Source organism: Mustela nivalis, assembly GCF_964662115.1.
Source record: "Mustela nivalis genome assembly, chromosome: 11".
NCBI lineage: Eukaryota > Metazoa > Chordata > Mammalia > Carnivora > Mustelidae > Mustela > Mustela nivalis.
In genome coordinates this window covers 25,310,632-25,330,177 of record NC_139030.1, presented here as the reverse complement: position 1 = coordinate 25,330,177, position 19,546 = coordinate 25,310,632, and the positions used below count along the sequence as shown (strand labels likewise).

At 34.9% G+C, this 19,546-nt stretch overlaps 1 protein-coding gene across 1 annotated transcript in view; it reads left to right on the top strand.

Moving 5' to 3' along the window:
• LRP1B (LDL receptor related protein 1B) overlaps positions 1 to 19,546 on the top strand; it is a 1,916,825-nt gene that overhangs the window by 1,841,629 nt on the left and 55,650 nt on the right. The window contains exon 84 of the mRNA XM_082690181.1: positions 11,060 to 11,221. Within this exon, the coding sequence (XP_082546307.1) occupies positions 11,060 to 11,221 (162 nt within the window). The remainder of the gene's footprint in view (positions 1 to 11,059; positions 11,222 to 19,546) is intronic.

Sequence of the window (19,546 nt, the reverse complement as noted above, 5' to 3'; positions counted from 1 at the left end):
ACTTTTTTCTTTATAATAGAGAAAGCTAGAAATAAAATATATGAACTATATTCATATAGGAAAGTACTGCAAAATTAAGTTTGACATTGATTATATCGACAGGTGTACATGTACTTCATTTCTATGACCTGCTCATAGGAGGATATTAAGATAAAGTTTGCTTGGGCAAAATAATGGAAATGAGGGTAAAGCACTGATTTACTCTATCATTCTATTATAGAAAATTGAGAATAATTGAAGAGTTTTTCTCATCATGATTATGATGAGGATATTTATGTGATTAACTATATATATTTACAATTAATCTTAACTTTTATAAATATTTATTCTCCAAAGTACATTGATACTGTTTGGTCTTTTCCTTACACTTAGAGTTCTGTTATTTAGACTTTTCATGTTCATATCAAAATGAAACAAGGTTTTCTTTTTTTTTTTTTTTTTAAGATTTTATTTATTTATTTGACAGAGAGAGACACAACAAGAGAGGGAACACAAGCACGGGGAGTGGGAGAGGGAGAAGCAGGCTTCCTACAGAGCAGGGAACATGATGTGGGGCTCTATCCCAGGACCCTGGGATCATGACTTGAGCCAAAGGCAGATGCTTAATGACAGCCACGAGCTACCCAGGCACCCCGAAATAAGATTTTCTACACAGCTGATTTAGAGTAATAGAGCGAGAGAGTTTATAAATTGGGGACAATATACCCAAATACTGCCATGCATAAAGTTTGGAATTGTGCAGAAGGGAAGGCCACTCTGAATTTAGGGAGTTTGAAAGTACACAGAAGGACTGCCTAGGAAAAGGAGTGATGATGCAATTTTTTATAGTAGATAATACATTTGTATTGGATGTCTTAAATGAATATAGAAAGTAGAGCACAGAAGCTCTCACTGTAACCCTCTCTATTACCATATCTATGGACTTTGTCAGTGAAAGGCTTTGTCCCCAGAACTAAAATAAGAGGAAAGTGCCCCCCAATGAGGGTTGCGGGAGTGAGGGAGGAGATTCTTCTCACTACTTCTCACTGCAACAGAAAGGGCCTTTATTTTTTTTTCTAAATATTTAATTAATTTATTTATTTGAGAGAGAGTGAGAACAGAAAAGGCAGTTCAGGGTGCAGCAAGGAGAGGGAGAAGTAGGCTTCTTGCTGAGCAGGGAGCCCTACGAGAGACCGGATCCCAGGACCCTGGCATCGTGATTTGAGCCAAAGATAGAAGCTTAAAGACTCAGCCACTCAGGCACTCTAGGAAGGGCCTTAAAATAATAAGTAGACGGTGAGTCTTTTCTTTCTTATTAATTCAGGCTCTTTCTGCCCACGACACTGTCCCAAATATGAAGGTGACATATATGGCTGCCATTAAATAAGATCAAATATAGCTGCCCTAAAAATGTTTGCTCAAAGACAAGTTAAGCTGGGAACTTTTGGATACCCTCAAAACATCATGGGACTAATGACAAAATGTAAATACTAATGTCCCTCAAGTCACATCTGTACCAAGGACATGAAGCACACAATCACCTAATTAACAGCTTGCTAAAGGGTGAACATGCATTTAAACTGCCCATCTTTGTTTTTCTTTTACTTTTTATTTAAATTAGAACTTTTTAAATTGAAATTAATCTTGATGTCCTAGCTTCCTTAACATAAATTTTGTTTATATTTAGGGAGTGCTAAGAGTTGGGTATTTGGTCCTACTTGCTTTTTAAGGATCTAAGAGAATATTATATTGAAAATATAAAATTGAAAACATAAAATAGGGTATATAATTTTAACAAATAAGTGACATAAAAATACATAGCCATCACAAATCAAGTAGGGGGGAAAAACAGCAAAATGAGTAAATGGCAAAAGATGAATCTCACACACATATGCACACAAACATACAAAAAGAGGAGAAAAGAGGAAAAAGAGGAAGGAGAAGTTTGGCGAGGAGGAAGTACAAGAGAAGTCGAGGCACACACAGATGAAACCAGCATCTTTAAATCACTATCAGAAGAAAATGTTCACGTGCATATCTTGAAGCAAGCAATTTTGAAATACTCACCAAGAGTTTAAAAGGTTTTGTGTCCTTAAAATAATGAAATTTTTCGAAACATATTCTAAGGATTACATAATGATAAAAGCCAAAATATTTAGAAGTGAAGTTGTCCAACATAGTGTTATTTAGAATATAAAATTGGAGATAGAAACCTAAATCGAAATAGTTAATATGTAGGATAAAGCATACCTAAAAGATCAATGTTATATGACAAATAAAGCCAGATTTGTAGAATATATGATAATATAGTAAAATATTCACATTGTATCTATCTTATTTTTACTGAAGTATAGTTGATACACAATGTTGCATTAGGTTCAGGTGTACAATTAAGTGATTTGACAACTCTTTAATTTATGCTATGCTCATCACAAGTGTAGCTACCATCTGTCACCATGCGATGCTAGTCCAGTATCATTGACGATATTTCCTACGCTGGTACCTTTCACTCCGTGCTTTATTCCTTCCACAACTGGTAACCTGTATGTCCCTCTTCCCTTCATCTATTTTGTCCATCCCCACTGCCTCTCCTGTGGCAGGCAGCCACCAGTTTGCTATGTATTTGTGGGTCCATTATTTATTGTGTGTTTTGTTTTTCAAATTGCATATATAAACAGAGGCATATGGAATTTGTTTTTTGTTTTTTGTAAGAGATTTTATTTTATATACTTGACAGAGAGAGAGGCATGAGCCAGGGGGAGGGGCAAGCAGAGGGAGAAACATCTCCCCACTGAGCAGGGAGGCTGACATAGGGCTCCATCCCAGGATTCTGGGATCATGACCTGAACTGAAGGCAAATGCTTAACTGACTGAGCCACCCTGGCAAAATAAAGCGGCCTGATTTACTTCACTTAGCATAATACCCTCTAAGTCCATCTATAGTCTAGGTCCATCTGTGTCATCAAAACTACAAAATCTCCTTCTTTCTTATGACTGAGTAATATTCCATGGCACATATATATCACACCTTTTTTATTCATTTATCTATCAATGGATACTTAGATTACTTCCATATCTTGGCTCTTGTGAATAATGCTGCATCACTAATCACCAGGGAAGTGCAAATCAAAACCACCATGAGATATGACCTTACATCAGTCAGAATGGTTAGTATCAAAAAGACAAGAAATAACAAATGTCAACAAGGATGTGGAGGAAAGGGAACCTTCATGAGCTGTTGGTGGGAAGGTAAATCGGTACAATCACTGGAAAATGGAATTTTGAGGCTCCTTAAAAATTAAAAATAGAAACATCACAAGATCCAAGTAATTCACATTGTACATTTAAAGTTTTAAGGGACAAGAAATAAAACTGTTTATACAATATGAGCCCAATATGGGAAAAAATGCATACATAAATTATCTGTGTGAGGAAATAGATCTTTCCTTGTATATCTGTATTTTCCAAGTTCCACAATTAGCATGCATTGCTGTGAGAATTAAAAATTAAGAATTTATTTAAGAATTTATTTAAATTTAGAATTTAAAATAATAATAATTATTATTATTGCCAATATCATGGTAATTAGTCTATATTTGACTGCTTAGTGAGTGCCAGGTGATGTTCTCAGTCCATGCACCTTCACAAAAAACCTTTGAGAGTTTGAAAGTAAGATTCTAATTCTGCTGTGGACTTTTTTTTATCAGTTACTTGTTCATTTGGACCACATCGTGAAAGCAGCACTGAAGTTAAGTCTTACGGCTTTCTAAGCTAATCTCAGGTTTGAGGTGGCTTCCTTGTATTCACAGAAAGGACAAAAATATTTCAGTCTCATTTTCACAAAGCTGGCTGAAAACGAACTTTTCAGAAGTATAAATAGATTGTGACCTATAATTTGAAACATGTCGGAATATATTAAGTAGCACCCGGGAGGGAGCTTGCTAAGGTCCACAGTTCCTCGTTTTCTTTTTCAGGCTTTACTGAATAGTTCTCTGTAATCTTTATGATACTTAAGACAACTCGACAGCTATAGTCAACTTACTAAAATTATATATAAATGGGCACTTACTTTCTGTCCAGGAAGACATTATATAAAGTAGAAAAGTGGAATGTCAAATCTCTTCATCAAAAAGTCTAGCAATTTTTTTAAGCATTCAAAACTTTGATTACTTGAGTCTAAATCAGAAGTGAAGACAGATTTCACAAAACAGAGTGGTCTTGGGGGCAAGGGGTCAGGCAGTGGGCTTTCTGATTGCCACCTAGTATCAAACAGAATGAGGCTATGGTGACTTGTCTCTCAGTTTATTATTTTTATCCTATATAAAATAACAAGAATGTGGTTTTTGTTCAAATAGTAAAGACGTTGTGAGTAAAGAGTGTGTAACTTTTAGACACTATTTTCATAGAGCATTAAGTGTCAGCATTTGAAAATATGCTCTGCAGTTTAAATGTCAATTAAATTCTATTACTTAGACTCAATGCATTTATCAGACTGTTTGAACTAAACAATGAATATAGAAAACTAGTTAGGTAGAAAACATTACAACCAGGGATAAAACTTTACAAGGAACAGACTCACTCAATGAGTACCAAATTAAACAGGGTAAGATGCATGGTTCACATTGATAAATAGTATGAATTCCAAATAAATTGCTTGAAAAGAGAACTGACTAATGATGCTCACTAGCAGGTATCTTCCCCTCAGAAATAATAAACACTGTCACTGTCTCATAGGATGTTCACGAGTAATTGCTTGAGCTAGAGCATTCCTTCATGGCAATCAACCACACATTTTTCTAGCATTATGTTTATATAGAAAAAAGGAGTCATGATTTATTTGTCCAATATTGAGCAGAGATGTAATTTTACCTACTTAAAGTCATACAGTATTGATTAAATCACACTGATGAGTAGCATCTTTATAATCAGCTTAAATACTGTTTATTAAATAAATCTAGCTTTTAAAAACAGACACCGGTATTATATCAAATTACTGAAAAATGCCAACAGACACACTTTTATAATATTCAAATAGGAATGTATGCTTTTGAGCATTGATTGATATTTATTTATATATTACTTGACCAAAAGCTATACTGCAAATTTTACTCTAAAATCATTAGCAAGTAAATAGCCTTTTCTATATGGGATATATAGTCAGTGATTATAATACTTTGGAAATTTTGCAAGCCGTATTTTATTATAGTGCCCACTACATTTTGAATGCTTAATAAGTGCCAAGAACTGTGGCAAATTCCTTAAACATAAGGCCTTATTTAATCCTTATCATTCCATGATGTCTACATTGTGGTAATTTTCAGATGTGAGCTAGAATAGTTAAGTAGGATAAGTAGAATCCAAAAATCTAGATTATTCCAAAGTCAATGCTCCAAGAAATTGTTACCCCAAAAATCAGCAATATTATCTACCCACATCAAAGAAATAACTTGTTATAACTGTATAACAAAAGTAAAATATAGTCATATAGGACCATCTCTCTAGAGGTAAACTATAACCAAATCATAAAAATTTAATGTTCCATTTAACAAGGATTAAGGACTAATGGTAAATCATTATAATATCCATGTAGTTACCTATCTATATAATAGAAAAGATTCCATCTTTATTATACATTTTAAAACATTATTTTGAGTTGATATATATGGATATATATTTATGTTATTTTCTAAAAAATACATATGGAAAAATGTGTATTGGGATTCCATATGTAGTTTCTTAATAAACCACATGTACTTAGTTAAGTTTAAATAATAGCCTCAGTTGATAATTTGCTTAATAAAAATACTAATAGTAATAATACCAATACAACTACTAAAAATAACACTACCAATAAGTACTTGCTATGTGGCAGAAATTGTGCTGCGTGTTTTACTAGCATATAATACAGCATATAATAGCACCTTTTTATGTCTAGTGAATTAAGGTAAGTTTTGCAAAGCCACACAATTAAGAAATATCTAATAAGATTTGATTCCCAGGTCTGTCTAATACCAAAAAACAAACAAATAACTTATTATTATTTACCAAATTTATTAAACTCATTTAGTTCCTGTTAAATATTCTTATAAACTATTTCAGAATTAACCATTTTTACTCAGACTAGTTTTGGTGTGTAAGGGCCATGTAAGATCAGCAAAATTTCAAGAACTCTGTGCGAATCCAAGACATTTCCTTTCTTCTTATGAGCAATACAATCTTTAGTTGTATCAATGAATATTCCTTAATGTATATTACTGATTATAGATGATTAACACCTTTAGTTATATTTTTGCCATATTTGACATACTTGGTTATCCAGTTAAATCTAAACAGTTTATTTATTATTTAACTTGATGCATAAAAATTTGCCGGCACATTTTTGAAGATATATGCAACCAGTTTCCATTCGAAATATGAACAGAAGCAGATAAATTAATAATGAATTAATGGAGCAAATAAACTAAACTTCACTTGTTGTACACAGCTAGTAAGGCACTTTGCTAACATACAATGTCGAACTTGAATATGGAGCAGACCTAGTACTAGGAGAACCTAGTCTTCAGAAATTGTGTAAGCTACCAGGACAATATTTATGAGAAGAATTTTCTCTCTTGTGGGTCATGGGAGAGTTGAACCTACTGAGCAGCCAGAGACACATATACGAGACATACAACAAAGACTGAGACTGAAGACCTGTCATTTAGGAAGGCGAATGAGCCCAGAGTCAGGAAACTGATGCTAAAGTATTTGAATAGAGAAACAATTATTGTAACCATGAAAGTGTATCACCAAAAAGAAGTCTGGAATAATATATTTTAAGAGACAGAAAGAGAAAACATAAAGGCAACTGAAAAGGAAAAAAGGAAATCAACAATGGTAGTGTCTTAGAAACCAAGAATTTTTTAAGAGTAGATGTGTAATAAAATGTGTAATAAAAAACAAAAAACAAATTTCAAAACTAAAATGTGTAAATTATGCAGACATTTAAGGAGGAGGATGATTGAAAAGAAATCAGTGGATTTAGGGATTAAGAGATCAGAGATAAGCTTTGCAAGACTATATAAATACACATTAACTTCTCCATCCCTCGACCTATTTTACCACTAGGGAATCAGAATTGATTTATGTGAATAATACATACATGTTGAGGGATCTGTCCTCTTTTCTGAAATAGCAAAGAGAAGTAACAGGTTAAGACACATCTTTTTGTATACTGAAAAAAATAAAAACTGTAAATCCACTGAAGGATTGGAATGTAACTTTATGATCAAAGATTTTTTCATGCATTTGATAGAACTGGAAGCTGTGAGTGTAGACTCTTAAAAAGCTCAAGTATATATCAAAATTTGAAGTTATTCAAGTAAATGGACTTGATAAAAATAATAGGTGTGATTATTTTTTTGTTTGTTTTTGTTTCGTGGGGTTTGTATGTGTGTGTTCTTTCTTACTAAAGTGTAGAATTAAGCATGTTGAGAAAGTAAAGAGAGGAAAAAGACCCATCTTCCAAAGTTAAAGTTGTTGAAGTCTGAGACTTAATGGAGTTTTTCTGCTTTATACCATCACTTTAAAAAATTTAATTTTTTAATTAACGTATAATGTATTATTTGTTTCAGGGTACAGGTCTGTGATTCATCAGTCTTACACAATTCACAGCACTCACCATAGCACATACCCTCCCCAATGTCCATCTCCCTGCCACCCCATCTCTCATACCCCCCTTCCTCCAGGAACACTCAGTTTGTGTTATCTTAAATAAATAATGGAGATAAAACGTGTAACTTAAGACAGTTTTCCAAAAGATTTTCTTAGAATGTTACAGTGTCTCTTTAGGACACAGTTACAGAATGAAGAATGGTGAATCTCAGTAGAAATAACAACGGTGATAATAATAAACAGAGCTAAAGTGTCACTGAGTGCCTTCTGTGTGCCTAGTACCTTTAGAAATGCTTTGCATGTATAATCTCATTTACTTTACTTGATTCTGCAGAACAACCCCATATTATTACCCCCATTTATTTATTTATTTATTTATTTATTTATTTATTTTTCATGGGGGAAAGAAACAGAGAAGTGGTGCTCATGGTTCCACCACTGGCATTTGGCACAGATAGTGTATGTCCTGACAACCCACATTTTAAAGGTCTAAATGCTACAGAAAGCAGACTGATTAGAGGCAACAACCTGATCCTCCCCCTCCTTCCTCCAGTTAATTGATGCTCTTCCTGATTATACTACCCTTGTAGGCTGTCAACTCCCAAGCTCCCTGGACGCTTCACTGCTATAAATCTATACCTTAGTCATCGTAACAGTATTGTTGCCTTTTCAAATGCCAAAATCAAATTGAGTTACCTAAAAAATCTTTATAAATAAATCCAATGCAACTTATTAGGGTACACCCAGAGAGAATCCTGAAAATATTAGATGGAGCCCATTATAAAATTCTGTGACAGATGGTTCATTTCCCATCAGCAAACAAAAGATCTGCTGTTATCAACACACAGCTTCAAATTGGTAATGTTCCCCTGAATATGAAGATTTCTTCTTGTCAAAAAGAAATCTTCTCTTTAAAGGAAGAGAAAGAAGCCTTTTGAAAATAATTCAGCCAGAATCTAAATGATCTGAGGCATATGCTGGGGGTGGAGGTTGGGGAAAAACTGGTCACTCTGCCCTAGTTTCAAAACAGCTGTGAATGAGATAAAGGCATGGCATCATTCTCTCAGTGACTGGGATAGAGCAGTTTTCAAGTGCCTTAGTGGGTTGCATTTGTTTCTTTCAAACTTCTATCACTTTAATGTTTTTCACTCCTAATTTTAAAAAACATGGAAAACAATGGGGGGAAAAAAACCCATAAATCTATGGTGCTTAAGTCCGACCACCATATGGCAGTTTTTGAGATTATTCTAATTCCTTTTGATTTCTCGTGTACTTTGTGGTCTATTTTTTTTTTCCACATTTAGCTCATGTTAATTTGTATTCCTGTTTATATGTTTTATTTCTCGGTAAGGTATTCACTGGTTCTTGTTGATGAAGAGGAATTACTTCCTTTGTTCAGGTCTTTTATTTTCCTTAGTACTTGTGTTCTAACAATTCTCTATCCTCTTCATCTTCTACCACTATTCATTCTCTTGTTTGTGTCTTTGTTTTTCAACCACTATTGTTCCTGTGAAGATATTTTGTCTATATGTAAGCAACAACTAGAAAATTCACTACCATTATAAGAGAAATAATTAGCTAAAAGTTTTAAAGCCATTTTCTGGAAATGTTAAACATGATATGACTCAGCTTTTAATGTATGTAAAATTTACCGTGCTTCTCAACCTATTAATAGGCATTTGTCTGCCGCAAAACTAGTAAGATTTATACATAAGCTATAAAGCAGTGCTACTCACCATAAAAAATGTATGTAACTTTGTTCATTAAGAAGCAATAGCTTCAAGTGTGCTTAAGTATGTGGAGAGCTTTCAAAGCAAAATAAGTAAATAGGTTGTGGAACCTCAACTTTTTATTCTCTTGGAAATACATGTGGATTTTATTTGGAGGCATTTTATTCACTTATGAGTGTTTTTCAAAAAATGTAAAATGTAGAATCTATGGCAGTAGAGAAAACATATCATTTTCACACTTCAAGTCTAAGCCTTATACTCATACATTTTTATGACCAATCTAATTACGCTTCATGTCTACAAAGTTGAGAGAGGAGATGGTTGGATATTCTCTGATGCTAGTCAACTGAGTAACATTTCCAAGTCCTAGTTAATTCAGATCTATAACTAAATTTATTTTTTTATTCTCTTTCATGTTATTTCTTTACAGTTTCACAACCTCTAAACTTCATTTTTACCTATTACAAATGGTGGCCATTATTTCATTTTGTTTTCCTTAATCTCTCTTATAAGAGCTAGCTCTATACTCCATTTTTCACCCAGTCCTTGACATCTTAGGCAGTTAGAGAGACTCATTCTTGATATAACAGTTACCTGTGTTATGTTCCAAACATCTTAAAGGATTTTTCACCTTTACTTGTGGTGTTATTGAGCAAATAAAGAAAAATATCCATAGATGATCCCTTAGATTTGCTCTAGTGTGCTGTTAATATTAGACTTTAAATCTTCTTACTAAAATGACAGTCCTTTCCCATGCATAAATAAAAATCTCAAAATGAAATAAAGTAGGACTTACTAAGTGCTTATATACTAAATGCAGTATGTATATTTAAATCAACTAAAATAACTAATTGCATAAATATAGGTGGCGTGCCCACTTTGAACTTATTAGGATATTTATTTGTAAGTCTGAGCTCATGCTTTAGCAGTGGTGGTACATGATGATTCAATACTGAGAAACATGATTGTCTGAGGGGATTATACTAAGTGAAATAAATCAGGCAGAGAGAGATAATTATCATATGGTTTATTCATATGTGGAACATAAGGAATAGCTTGGAGGACCATAGGGGCAGGGAGGAAAACTAAAGGGGAAGAAATCAGTGAGGGAAACAGCTCATGAGAGCTCTGGACTCCTAGAAATAGGGGGTTCCAGAGGAGAAGGGAGTGAGAGGATGGGGTACCCGGGTGATGGGTATTAAGGAGGGCACATGGGTGTTACACGCAGCTAATGAATCACTGAACACTAAAAAAAAAAAAAAAGGAAAAAATAAAAGAAGAGATATGAAGATATGATTGTCTCTATTTTATATTCTAATGGCTAAAACAATCTGCATTACTATACGAATGGAACAAAAATAATTGAAAAAGCAAAATGGACATGAACAGAGAAGTACAAAAAATAACACAAACACTTCAGAGCACAACACACCTATTCAAATATGTAATTATGCATAAAATGAGCTCCAGTTATTTTACCTGATGTGAACCTGAGTTGTCTTCTAATCTAGGCTTTACTAGAACATGGGAAAACTAAGACACACAGAGGTCAAGTTACTGCCTAAAACCACAGGTTAACTAGTGGAAAAACATTGACCAGAATCTTGGTCTCCTGTTTCTTATCTAGTGAGGATTCCATGAAAATAAACCATTCCAGTCAAATAATTTCTTTTTTGTTACTTTTTCTTTTGCAATAGGGAGACCCACCTGCAGCTGTGCACTGGGGTTCACGGGACCAAACTGTGGTAAGACTGTCTGTGAGGACTTTTGTCAAAATGGAGGGACCTGCAGTGTGACTGCTGGGAACCAGCCCTACTGCCACTGCCAGCCCGATCACACTGGAGACAGATGTCAGTACTGTAAGTGAAAGCAAGTCCCATAAGAGGGTCTGACAGCATACTTTGATGTTTACGCTAAGTAATTTTCTTATCTCGATGTTCCTTCCATTATCTCATTTTCAGCAACCCCTTATTTTTCAGGGTCGCTCCCTCCATCACCCAGCTCCAACAATTTTTTATATTGTTCCTCATTCTTCTCATTTTAAAGATTCCATGTTTCTTCTTTCTCAGCTGAGATTCTATAATCCATCATTGTGATCACCCCCTCATATAGACCCTCAGTTCCCTTGCTCTCTCTTCCCTTCTATTATACTTTCCTTGAAAACTCTAACCATGGTTAAATCCAATTCTCCATCTTCTCTGAACTGGTACCCCACTAATGGATGCAACTGAAGAAAAGCACATAATCATACAGACTGGGATCACTTGAGTTTTTACCACTAATTTCAAATGGGCACTTACTATACCTTCAACTGTATTTTGCTAATCTACTGACTCTCCTAGATGTTTTGGTCAGATCATCTCCTTTCTCCTCAAACCTCTAATACCTGTTCCCCAAATTCATCCTGAACTCAAGAACTTGCTTTCTGTTTCATTGATTAAATAGAAGCTTTCTAAAGAGAACTGCCACAAGCTCCCACCATCACCATCATCTCTTGAACTACTTTATCTTTTAGATCCATAGACTGTCTTCTTAGGAGCCAGAACCCCATGCTACCTCCAATGTTCTACTATCCACTCATACATTCAATCCCTCTTAGCTACTCATGGATATATCTCTTAAAACTGTCCCCACCTTTCTTCTTTATCAGTATTTTCCTCTCCCCCTAGCTGTTTCTTGAACAACTTTACCTTGTGCCCATATCTTTCTACCCACAACTTTATTTTCCTGGTTGGTTTGTTTGTTTTTACCCATAGCTTTATTCTAAGGAGTTGTTACATGCTACATTCCTCTCATTTTTCTTTTGACCTCACCTCTGGCAAGTTTTTATCTTCACTATTTTGCTAAAATATTGTTCATCAGGTCAAGTTAATTTATTTTATTGTTGTCCACATTCTCATATTCAATGGCCAATTATCAATTCTTATTTTATCCCACAATCCGCAGTTAATCACTCTCCCTTTAAAACACTTTCATTTGTCTTTACCACTCTCTTCTTTTCATTCCCATTTTACTGGGTATTTCTTTTCACTGTCTTTTGCTGGTTCCACCTCATCTCCCTGACCTTTAAATATTGGAGTGGCTCATGACTGTCTCTTATCTCTTTTTTCTCAAAAACTCACTCCATGAGCCTGTGATTTCCATACAAATCGGAACATTAGGTTAAGCATTTTTACATACAGTTTTGTAAGACACAGTTTCCCAAACATAACCCCCAAAGATTCTGATTCTGTTAGGCTTCAATACCATGTAAAGTCTCCACATGTTTCATATGTGTGACTGCGATTGAGACCTACTTGCTTAGATGATTTAACTAATCATGTGACTTTTTGTATCATCAAAATACAAACAATTCTGAATGTATATCTCTAGCTGAACCTCCCTCCTGAATTCCAGATTTTTATACCTAAGTATCTATTTGACAGTTTGAGTTGGCTCTAACTTTACCTGATTTTCTCACCCCAAATTGCTTCTACCCCAGTTTACCCTGCGTCTATAAAAGGAAACACTCCTCACTTGAGTCCAAGTATCTTGGACTCATCTTTTTTTTTTTTTTTTTTTTAATCTAACCCACTTTATTATTTTTTTTAAAGATCTTCCTATCTATTTTTTTGTTTTAATTCCAGTATAGTTACAAACAATGTTATATTAGTTTTGGGTACATAATCCAGCAATTCAACAATCCCAACAATCTGAGTGCTCATCACTACAAGTGTACTCCTTAATCCCAATTTATCTATTTTGAATTCATTCTTGACTGCTTTCTTTCTTTTACACCCCAACTTCTTTCTCACTTGTTCCTTTAAAATATTCCCAGGACCTGAACACTTCTCACCAGCTTCATCCCCACTATCTTCATTGACGTTTCCAGCATTTCCTACCTGCATTTTTACTAACTGATCTCCATGCTTTCTCTCCGCATGCTCTGTACCTATTCTCAAAATAGCCACAGCTGTATGTTGTATCCATAATAAGAAGAATGGTTTTCTGTCTCAATCACATTTACTAAGATCTTTCTATATCCAGGCACTATGTGTTTTATTCTTTTTTTTCCCTTAATTCTACTAATCTGTTTAATCTCACTAATGAACCAGGTAAGCTCATGCTTTAGCAGTGGTGGTACATGATGATTCAACACTGAGAAATATGATTGTCTGAGGGGATTATACTAAGTGAAATAAGTCAGGCAGAGAGAGACAATTATCATATGGTTTCATTCATATGTGGAACATAAGGAATAGCTTGGAGGACCATAGGGGAAGGGAGGAAAACTAAATGGGAAGAAATCAGTGAGGGAAACAGCTCATGAGAGACTCTGGACTCCTAGAAATAGAGGGTTCCAGAGGAGAAGGAAGTGAGGGGATGGGGTACCCGGTTTTATTCTCATTTTGCAGAGGAAGCTACTGAGGAATTATCTCTTAAGTGGTATGTGTCATAGGCCCACAGATTTTATCTAGCAAAAACAATCTTGTCATATGCTGGTATCACACCTTGTTTACACACCTTGCTTATGACCTCATGGTTCTTCCTTCCTCTTCCCTCTTCTCAACAAAGCAGAATATTCCAGTACAACTCCAACCTACCAACTCATGGGTTCTTTCCCAATATTCTCACAACCCTGAAAGATTTCCAAGTAAATCAGGGACAGCACCAACTATTCCCCTGCATAACACAGACCCTTATTACTATCCAGACTACTTTTGCAGCCTCTCTCTTATTCTAGTAAAACCACACTTACCCTGCTTCTCCTCACGTCAGTTTCCTTGGCATTGCAACTTTCTCCCATTATTCTTTTCCTCTGGAATGCACTTTCTTTGGATTCTTCCTCACCTTCCTCTCTCCATGCCAAATCCTATCTATCTGTCCCTGTCCAGTTTTAAGGCCATTTCCTTTGTCAAGATCTTCACATCTGCCCAAGAGAATGCATGGCTTTTTCTTTCGAATTTTCAAGTCACTGCTTCTTTACTTCTGTCTGTTTCTACTCACTTTAATCTGGTATTATTGTTAATTGTGTGTTTCCTTCCTATTTGTCTGGGACGACCTCTTTGAGATTATACCCAACAAAGGCATTTGTCAAATAAATAAATAATCATAGAAAATAAATGAAAACAGTTTGGAGACAAGTTAATAAAAGAACAATCAACTTAATGTACAAGAGCTACATTTAATCAGGCTACAACCATCTGGTATTTTTCTGTGCAGCTTATCTCTGTTCCCAATTGGTCTATCATCATAGAATGTTGATCTTTTTTTTTTTTTAACTTGAAAAAAAAATGTTTTTAAGCTCGAGCATGGCCATTTTTTTTTCTTTTTGATCTAAGTTAAAAAAAATATTATGTGGCCATCATCATAGCGATTTGGTTTCTGAAAAAGAATAAATTGAGTTAGCATATATTTTAATTGTCAACTTAATAGAATCACAGTCTGAGGTAGCCTGATGCATTATAAAAGGCTGCATTATCATTTTATTATCACTATTAGCAGTCATAGCACTTCCCACCTTTTACTGCAAAGCACTTATTAAAATTAACCAATTAATCCTTAGACAGAGGTTAAATAACTTGCTCAAGGTCCCAAAGTAGTAATATTACAGTCAGAATGGGACCCCAGGAGTTGTTGATCAAGATGTCAGCAAACATTCCTGCAGTATGGTGATGCTGTTCTTTGGCAGCAAAGTAAGTCTGTGGACAGTGTCATTAAAATGATAAATCCAACAACTGACAAAAGCATAATAAATTTAGGATCTATTATATGTGAGTCGGCAAGGTTCAGTGGACCTGGTGTTCTGTCAAAATTGTATCTTGCATATACAAAATCTTCTCTCCATAAATGAAGGAATGACAGAATGGTTCATTACAGTGCCTAATTAAAGGTCCATTAGTGGGAGGTAAAACATCAGTTCTTAGTTGTGCTGAGTAAAAACATTTCATGATTCTAATGGCAATATAAAATCCTGAGGTCTAAATGCAAATTAATTTTAACAGAAGCACCCAGGGAGGAGAGACAGAGATAAATACTGGCAAAGTACAATGGAATATTCTTTTGGAAAGTTGTTTGAGAACAAATATAGCTCCATTTTGTACATATCTGGAGCAGGGATTTCTAGTATAAATAAAAAATAATAATAAGCATGGCATTTCACACTTAAAGCTGAATGTTAAACATGAGGCCAATAATACCTGAGGTTATTAGTACTTAATAACTTAAGTTATTGAGGACCAACTCAATCTGTGTCTAAGAGCCCAGTGTTAAAATCAAATGGCAATCTGTTTGTTCTCTCATTGGTATTTTTAAAGTTCTCTAGTAATCTGCTTGGGAACCCATTATAATTTCAATTAGAACTTAGTTTATCAGAAACACACCTGTATGGTTTATTGCATTAAGTACCAACACAAAGTAATATCTCAAGATCATAAAATTAGAAGTACCTGACAGTCATCTAAATATTTCATCTACTGTAACTGGTATTAGAACCATAGTCTATCAAGAGTAGTTATAAAAGTTATGAAATGTAGATGTGTGTCTACAATATGTGATGACATGATGGAATTATTTTTACTTTGCAGAATGATTTGTTTCATTAGTCAATTGATTAGTAAACAAATTTGGTACTTATCATGGACCTGTCACTATTAGGCATTGAGAAAACAGTGATGTCAGAGATATTTCCTGCCCTCAAAGGGTTTACAATCTAATGTGTAATTCTGGAAAAGATACAAGTTATATTAAAGGTAGTTTAATGAAATACAGTGGCTAGCACAGAAACACAGAAAGAGAATTCAGCTTATAGGAAAGATTTCTTGAAGGAAGCAGCATGTAAGCTGAAACCAGAAGAAAGAAGCAGCTAACTGGATGAAGAGAAGTGGTGAGTGCAGAAGAATTTGCAAAAGGCCAGAAGGGAAAGTCTTTTGAAGTTTATCTTTTCTGTTTCCGTTTAATTTTCCTATGGGAAAGTTGGCGAGAGAAATAACGAATCACTAAAAATGTATAATGCCTTGGTCACAGAGAAATAAGCTTTTAAACATAATTTTCTCTGAACATACACTGTTTTACCAAATTCTCACACAACCCTGTGAAGTATTATTAGTCCAATTTTGCTATTGCCAAGAATGAGGTGAAGACATTCTCCCTTATCTATTCCATTGGAGAACATAGGAGCCACAATTTATAGCCTTGTGGATCTGTCTCCAAAAGTAGCTTCCCCTGGTGTGTTTTCCTGTCATCTGATATCCTGCCCATTCTGCACATCTTTTGAGGCTCACTATGGGAACACTCAAAGCTCAGGTCATGCACTGGTTCAACCTGATGGTTACCAGTTTCTACTCCATTGAAAAGAGGCGTTAATAAGAATTGTAATTAAGGTTATGGCAGCAGGTCCATGCAAAAGAGACCAAAGGATTTTAATAATGACCGGGAAAGAATAAAATGTTTTCACTTGTCCCTATTGGTGTGAAGGCCAATTAGAACTGAGCCTAGAACTCCAAGAAAGGATCATGAGTTAAAAAGTGAAATTATCAGAAGTAGCCATTTCCTCACTGAGCAAGGATTGAAGATTCTTAGAGCATTTATACCTAGAAAAAAAATAATTTGGAGCTCTGGCTACTGAGGGCCCTCCTTTTTTTTGTTTGTTTGTTTGTTTGTTTATTTGTTTTTGTTTTTGTTTTTTCTCTTGGTGAGAAAACATGCACTGCTTTTATTCAGGCTTCTTGCCTGGATTACAACACATTCACTGTGTATCTTTTTTTCCAGCCATGGAAATCTGTTCATGTTCTCTAAAATGTGCCCCTTTAAATTGTTCATACGTCTTTGTCTTTACATGTGGGTTCTTCAGTGTCTGCTAACCCTCTCTAAGCCTCCCACTTTGTCTTCTTAAGCTGCCTCTGCCCTAGGACATCTAACACTTCTCCTTGGCATTTTTAAGCTGTGTTTATATCATCAGTCATGTTCTTGACTTTCTACTGCCCTAGAATATGAAACAGGCCATGGTGAGGCATACCTCATCCATCATGGAGGGGCTGAACTCAGGGCTTGGACTTAGGAGAAAGTATTAGGTATCTGAATGAATGGTAACAAAGTAGAAAAGTCTTGTTTCCAGTCAGCCAGGCCATTTTTTTGTCTGTGCTCTGACAAGATACAACTTAAAACAGTTCCAGGCCACCTTTACTTAGCAGCTCATGAAGACCTACATTCCATGAGAAACTCTGTGCTTGCATTTCCAGTTTGGAGGGGGAAAAAATGGTATAAAAATAGAATTAGTTTTAAATTAATGTATGTAAAGAAAAATAAATATATTTCTTTTCTCATGTGACTAGGATGGAGAATGGTAGGCTAAGGGTAAGGTAATGTATTAATTGTATTATCTTACTTTGGGTAGTTTAGAGAAAATTGTCAGAATTATAGAAATATTACTGAAGGTAATTTTGATCTAACATAAATCTAGAATTGTTAAAAACATATCTTTACAATAATGTTATGCTATTATTGGGAAATGTAAAAAATAGTAAGAGGGAAAATATTTAAGGGAAATGTGCTCATGCAAAAAGAATTTATTGGACACTGAGGCAGTTTTTTCCAAGCAGAGAATATATCATACATGAGTCAGCATACATATTCTGATTATTAAAATTAATTTACTTAACTGATATATATGAACTCTTGTGGGTACTATTTATTGTTCTAGGCATCACGGATATTTCAGCGTAAAGGCTCTTAGAAGATACTTGTCCCCATAAATTTTGGTGAATAAAAAACCAGCATCATATCTTTGTAGATTAAAAGCCAGACAAAGCTGCAACTTAGACTTATATTGACAAAAAGGATCAAAGATCGGAAATTGACTTTATTCCATACTATTTAGGAGCATACCATTATTTTATATGCAATTGTTTCAAATCCCACCCAGCAATGTGTTTATAAAGTTAATTTTATGCAAGACAGACTCTGGGGCACCTGGGTGGCTCAGGTGGATAAGCTTCTGCATTCAGCTCAGGTCATGATTTCAGGGTCCTGGGATCAAGCTGTGCATCAGGTCCCCTGCATCAGGTCAGCGGGGAGCTTGTTTCTCCCTCTCTTACCCCCACTGCTTGTGTTTCCTCTCTCTGGCTGTGTCTCTGTCAAATAAATAAATAAAATAAGTAAGCAAGTAAATAAATAAATAAATAAATAAGGGTTTTTTTTAAAGATTTTATTTATTTATTTGACAGAGAGAGATCACATTAGACAGAGAGGCAGGCAGAGAGAGAGAGGGGGGGAAGCAGGCTCCCTGCTGAGCAGGGAACCCGATGGGGAACTCGATCACAGGACCCTGAGATCATGACCTGAGCCAAAGGCAGTGGCTTAACCCACTGAGCCACCCAGGTGCCCTTTAAAAAAATTTTTCAAAGATAAACTTTTATCTCTATGTAATGTAACTTACAATTGGTATATTATTAATTATGTGTAATAATTTCAGAAACTACTATTTGAAAAAATCTTTAAGAATACTTAATTTCAAAAACAAATTAAAAAAAAAAAGAATGCTTAATTTCTTTTTCTGGCATCTTAGCAGTAACTTTTTTCCATGCCAGCTTCATTTGATTTTGAGACAACTTTAGTCTCACAATACTCTTGAAACAGTGTTTCAATCAGTAATCATGCCAAGCTTAGATGATTTATTCTTCTACTTTTATGCCGCATTAGGGATACCCAATAGTTTTCACCCTTCTTTTTCCAAAATAAGGAGGAATGAGTATACAAAATAATATGAAAAATAATGAAAGCCTTAAGATTGAAAATAACTTGTCATACAAGTAATGATTACTAATTGCCTAAAGAGGGATTTTATAGAAATAAACTAAAGATACCCAGGTGGAAGCCCTGGGAAGTAAGGGAAGACAGGATAGAGGGAAGGAAGGAAAGAAGCAAGAGGGAGGGAGGGAGGGAAAGAGGGATAAAGGAAGGAGGGAGGGAGGCGGGAAGGAAGGAAAGGGGGAGGCAGGCTTTGCATGAAGAGAAGGCATCCATGATTGTTATTCTGCTATATTTGGTGTTAAGTAAACTGAATGGATTCATAAATAATTATCTGCAAATAGAATTGTGTACTTGAAAATAATATATTACACAAATCATGCACTGATAGAGACACAGGTTGAACAAAAATATTTACTTGAGGCTTACCTCAAACCAAGCAAATTGTTTCTATTTAA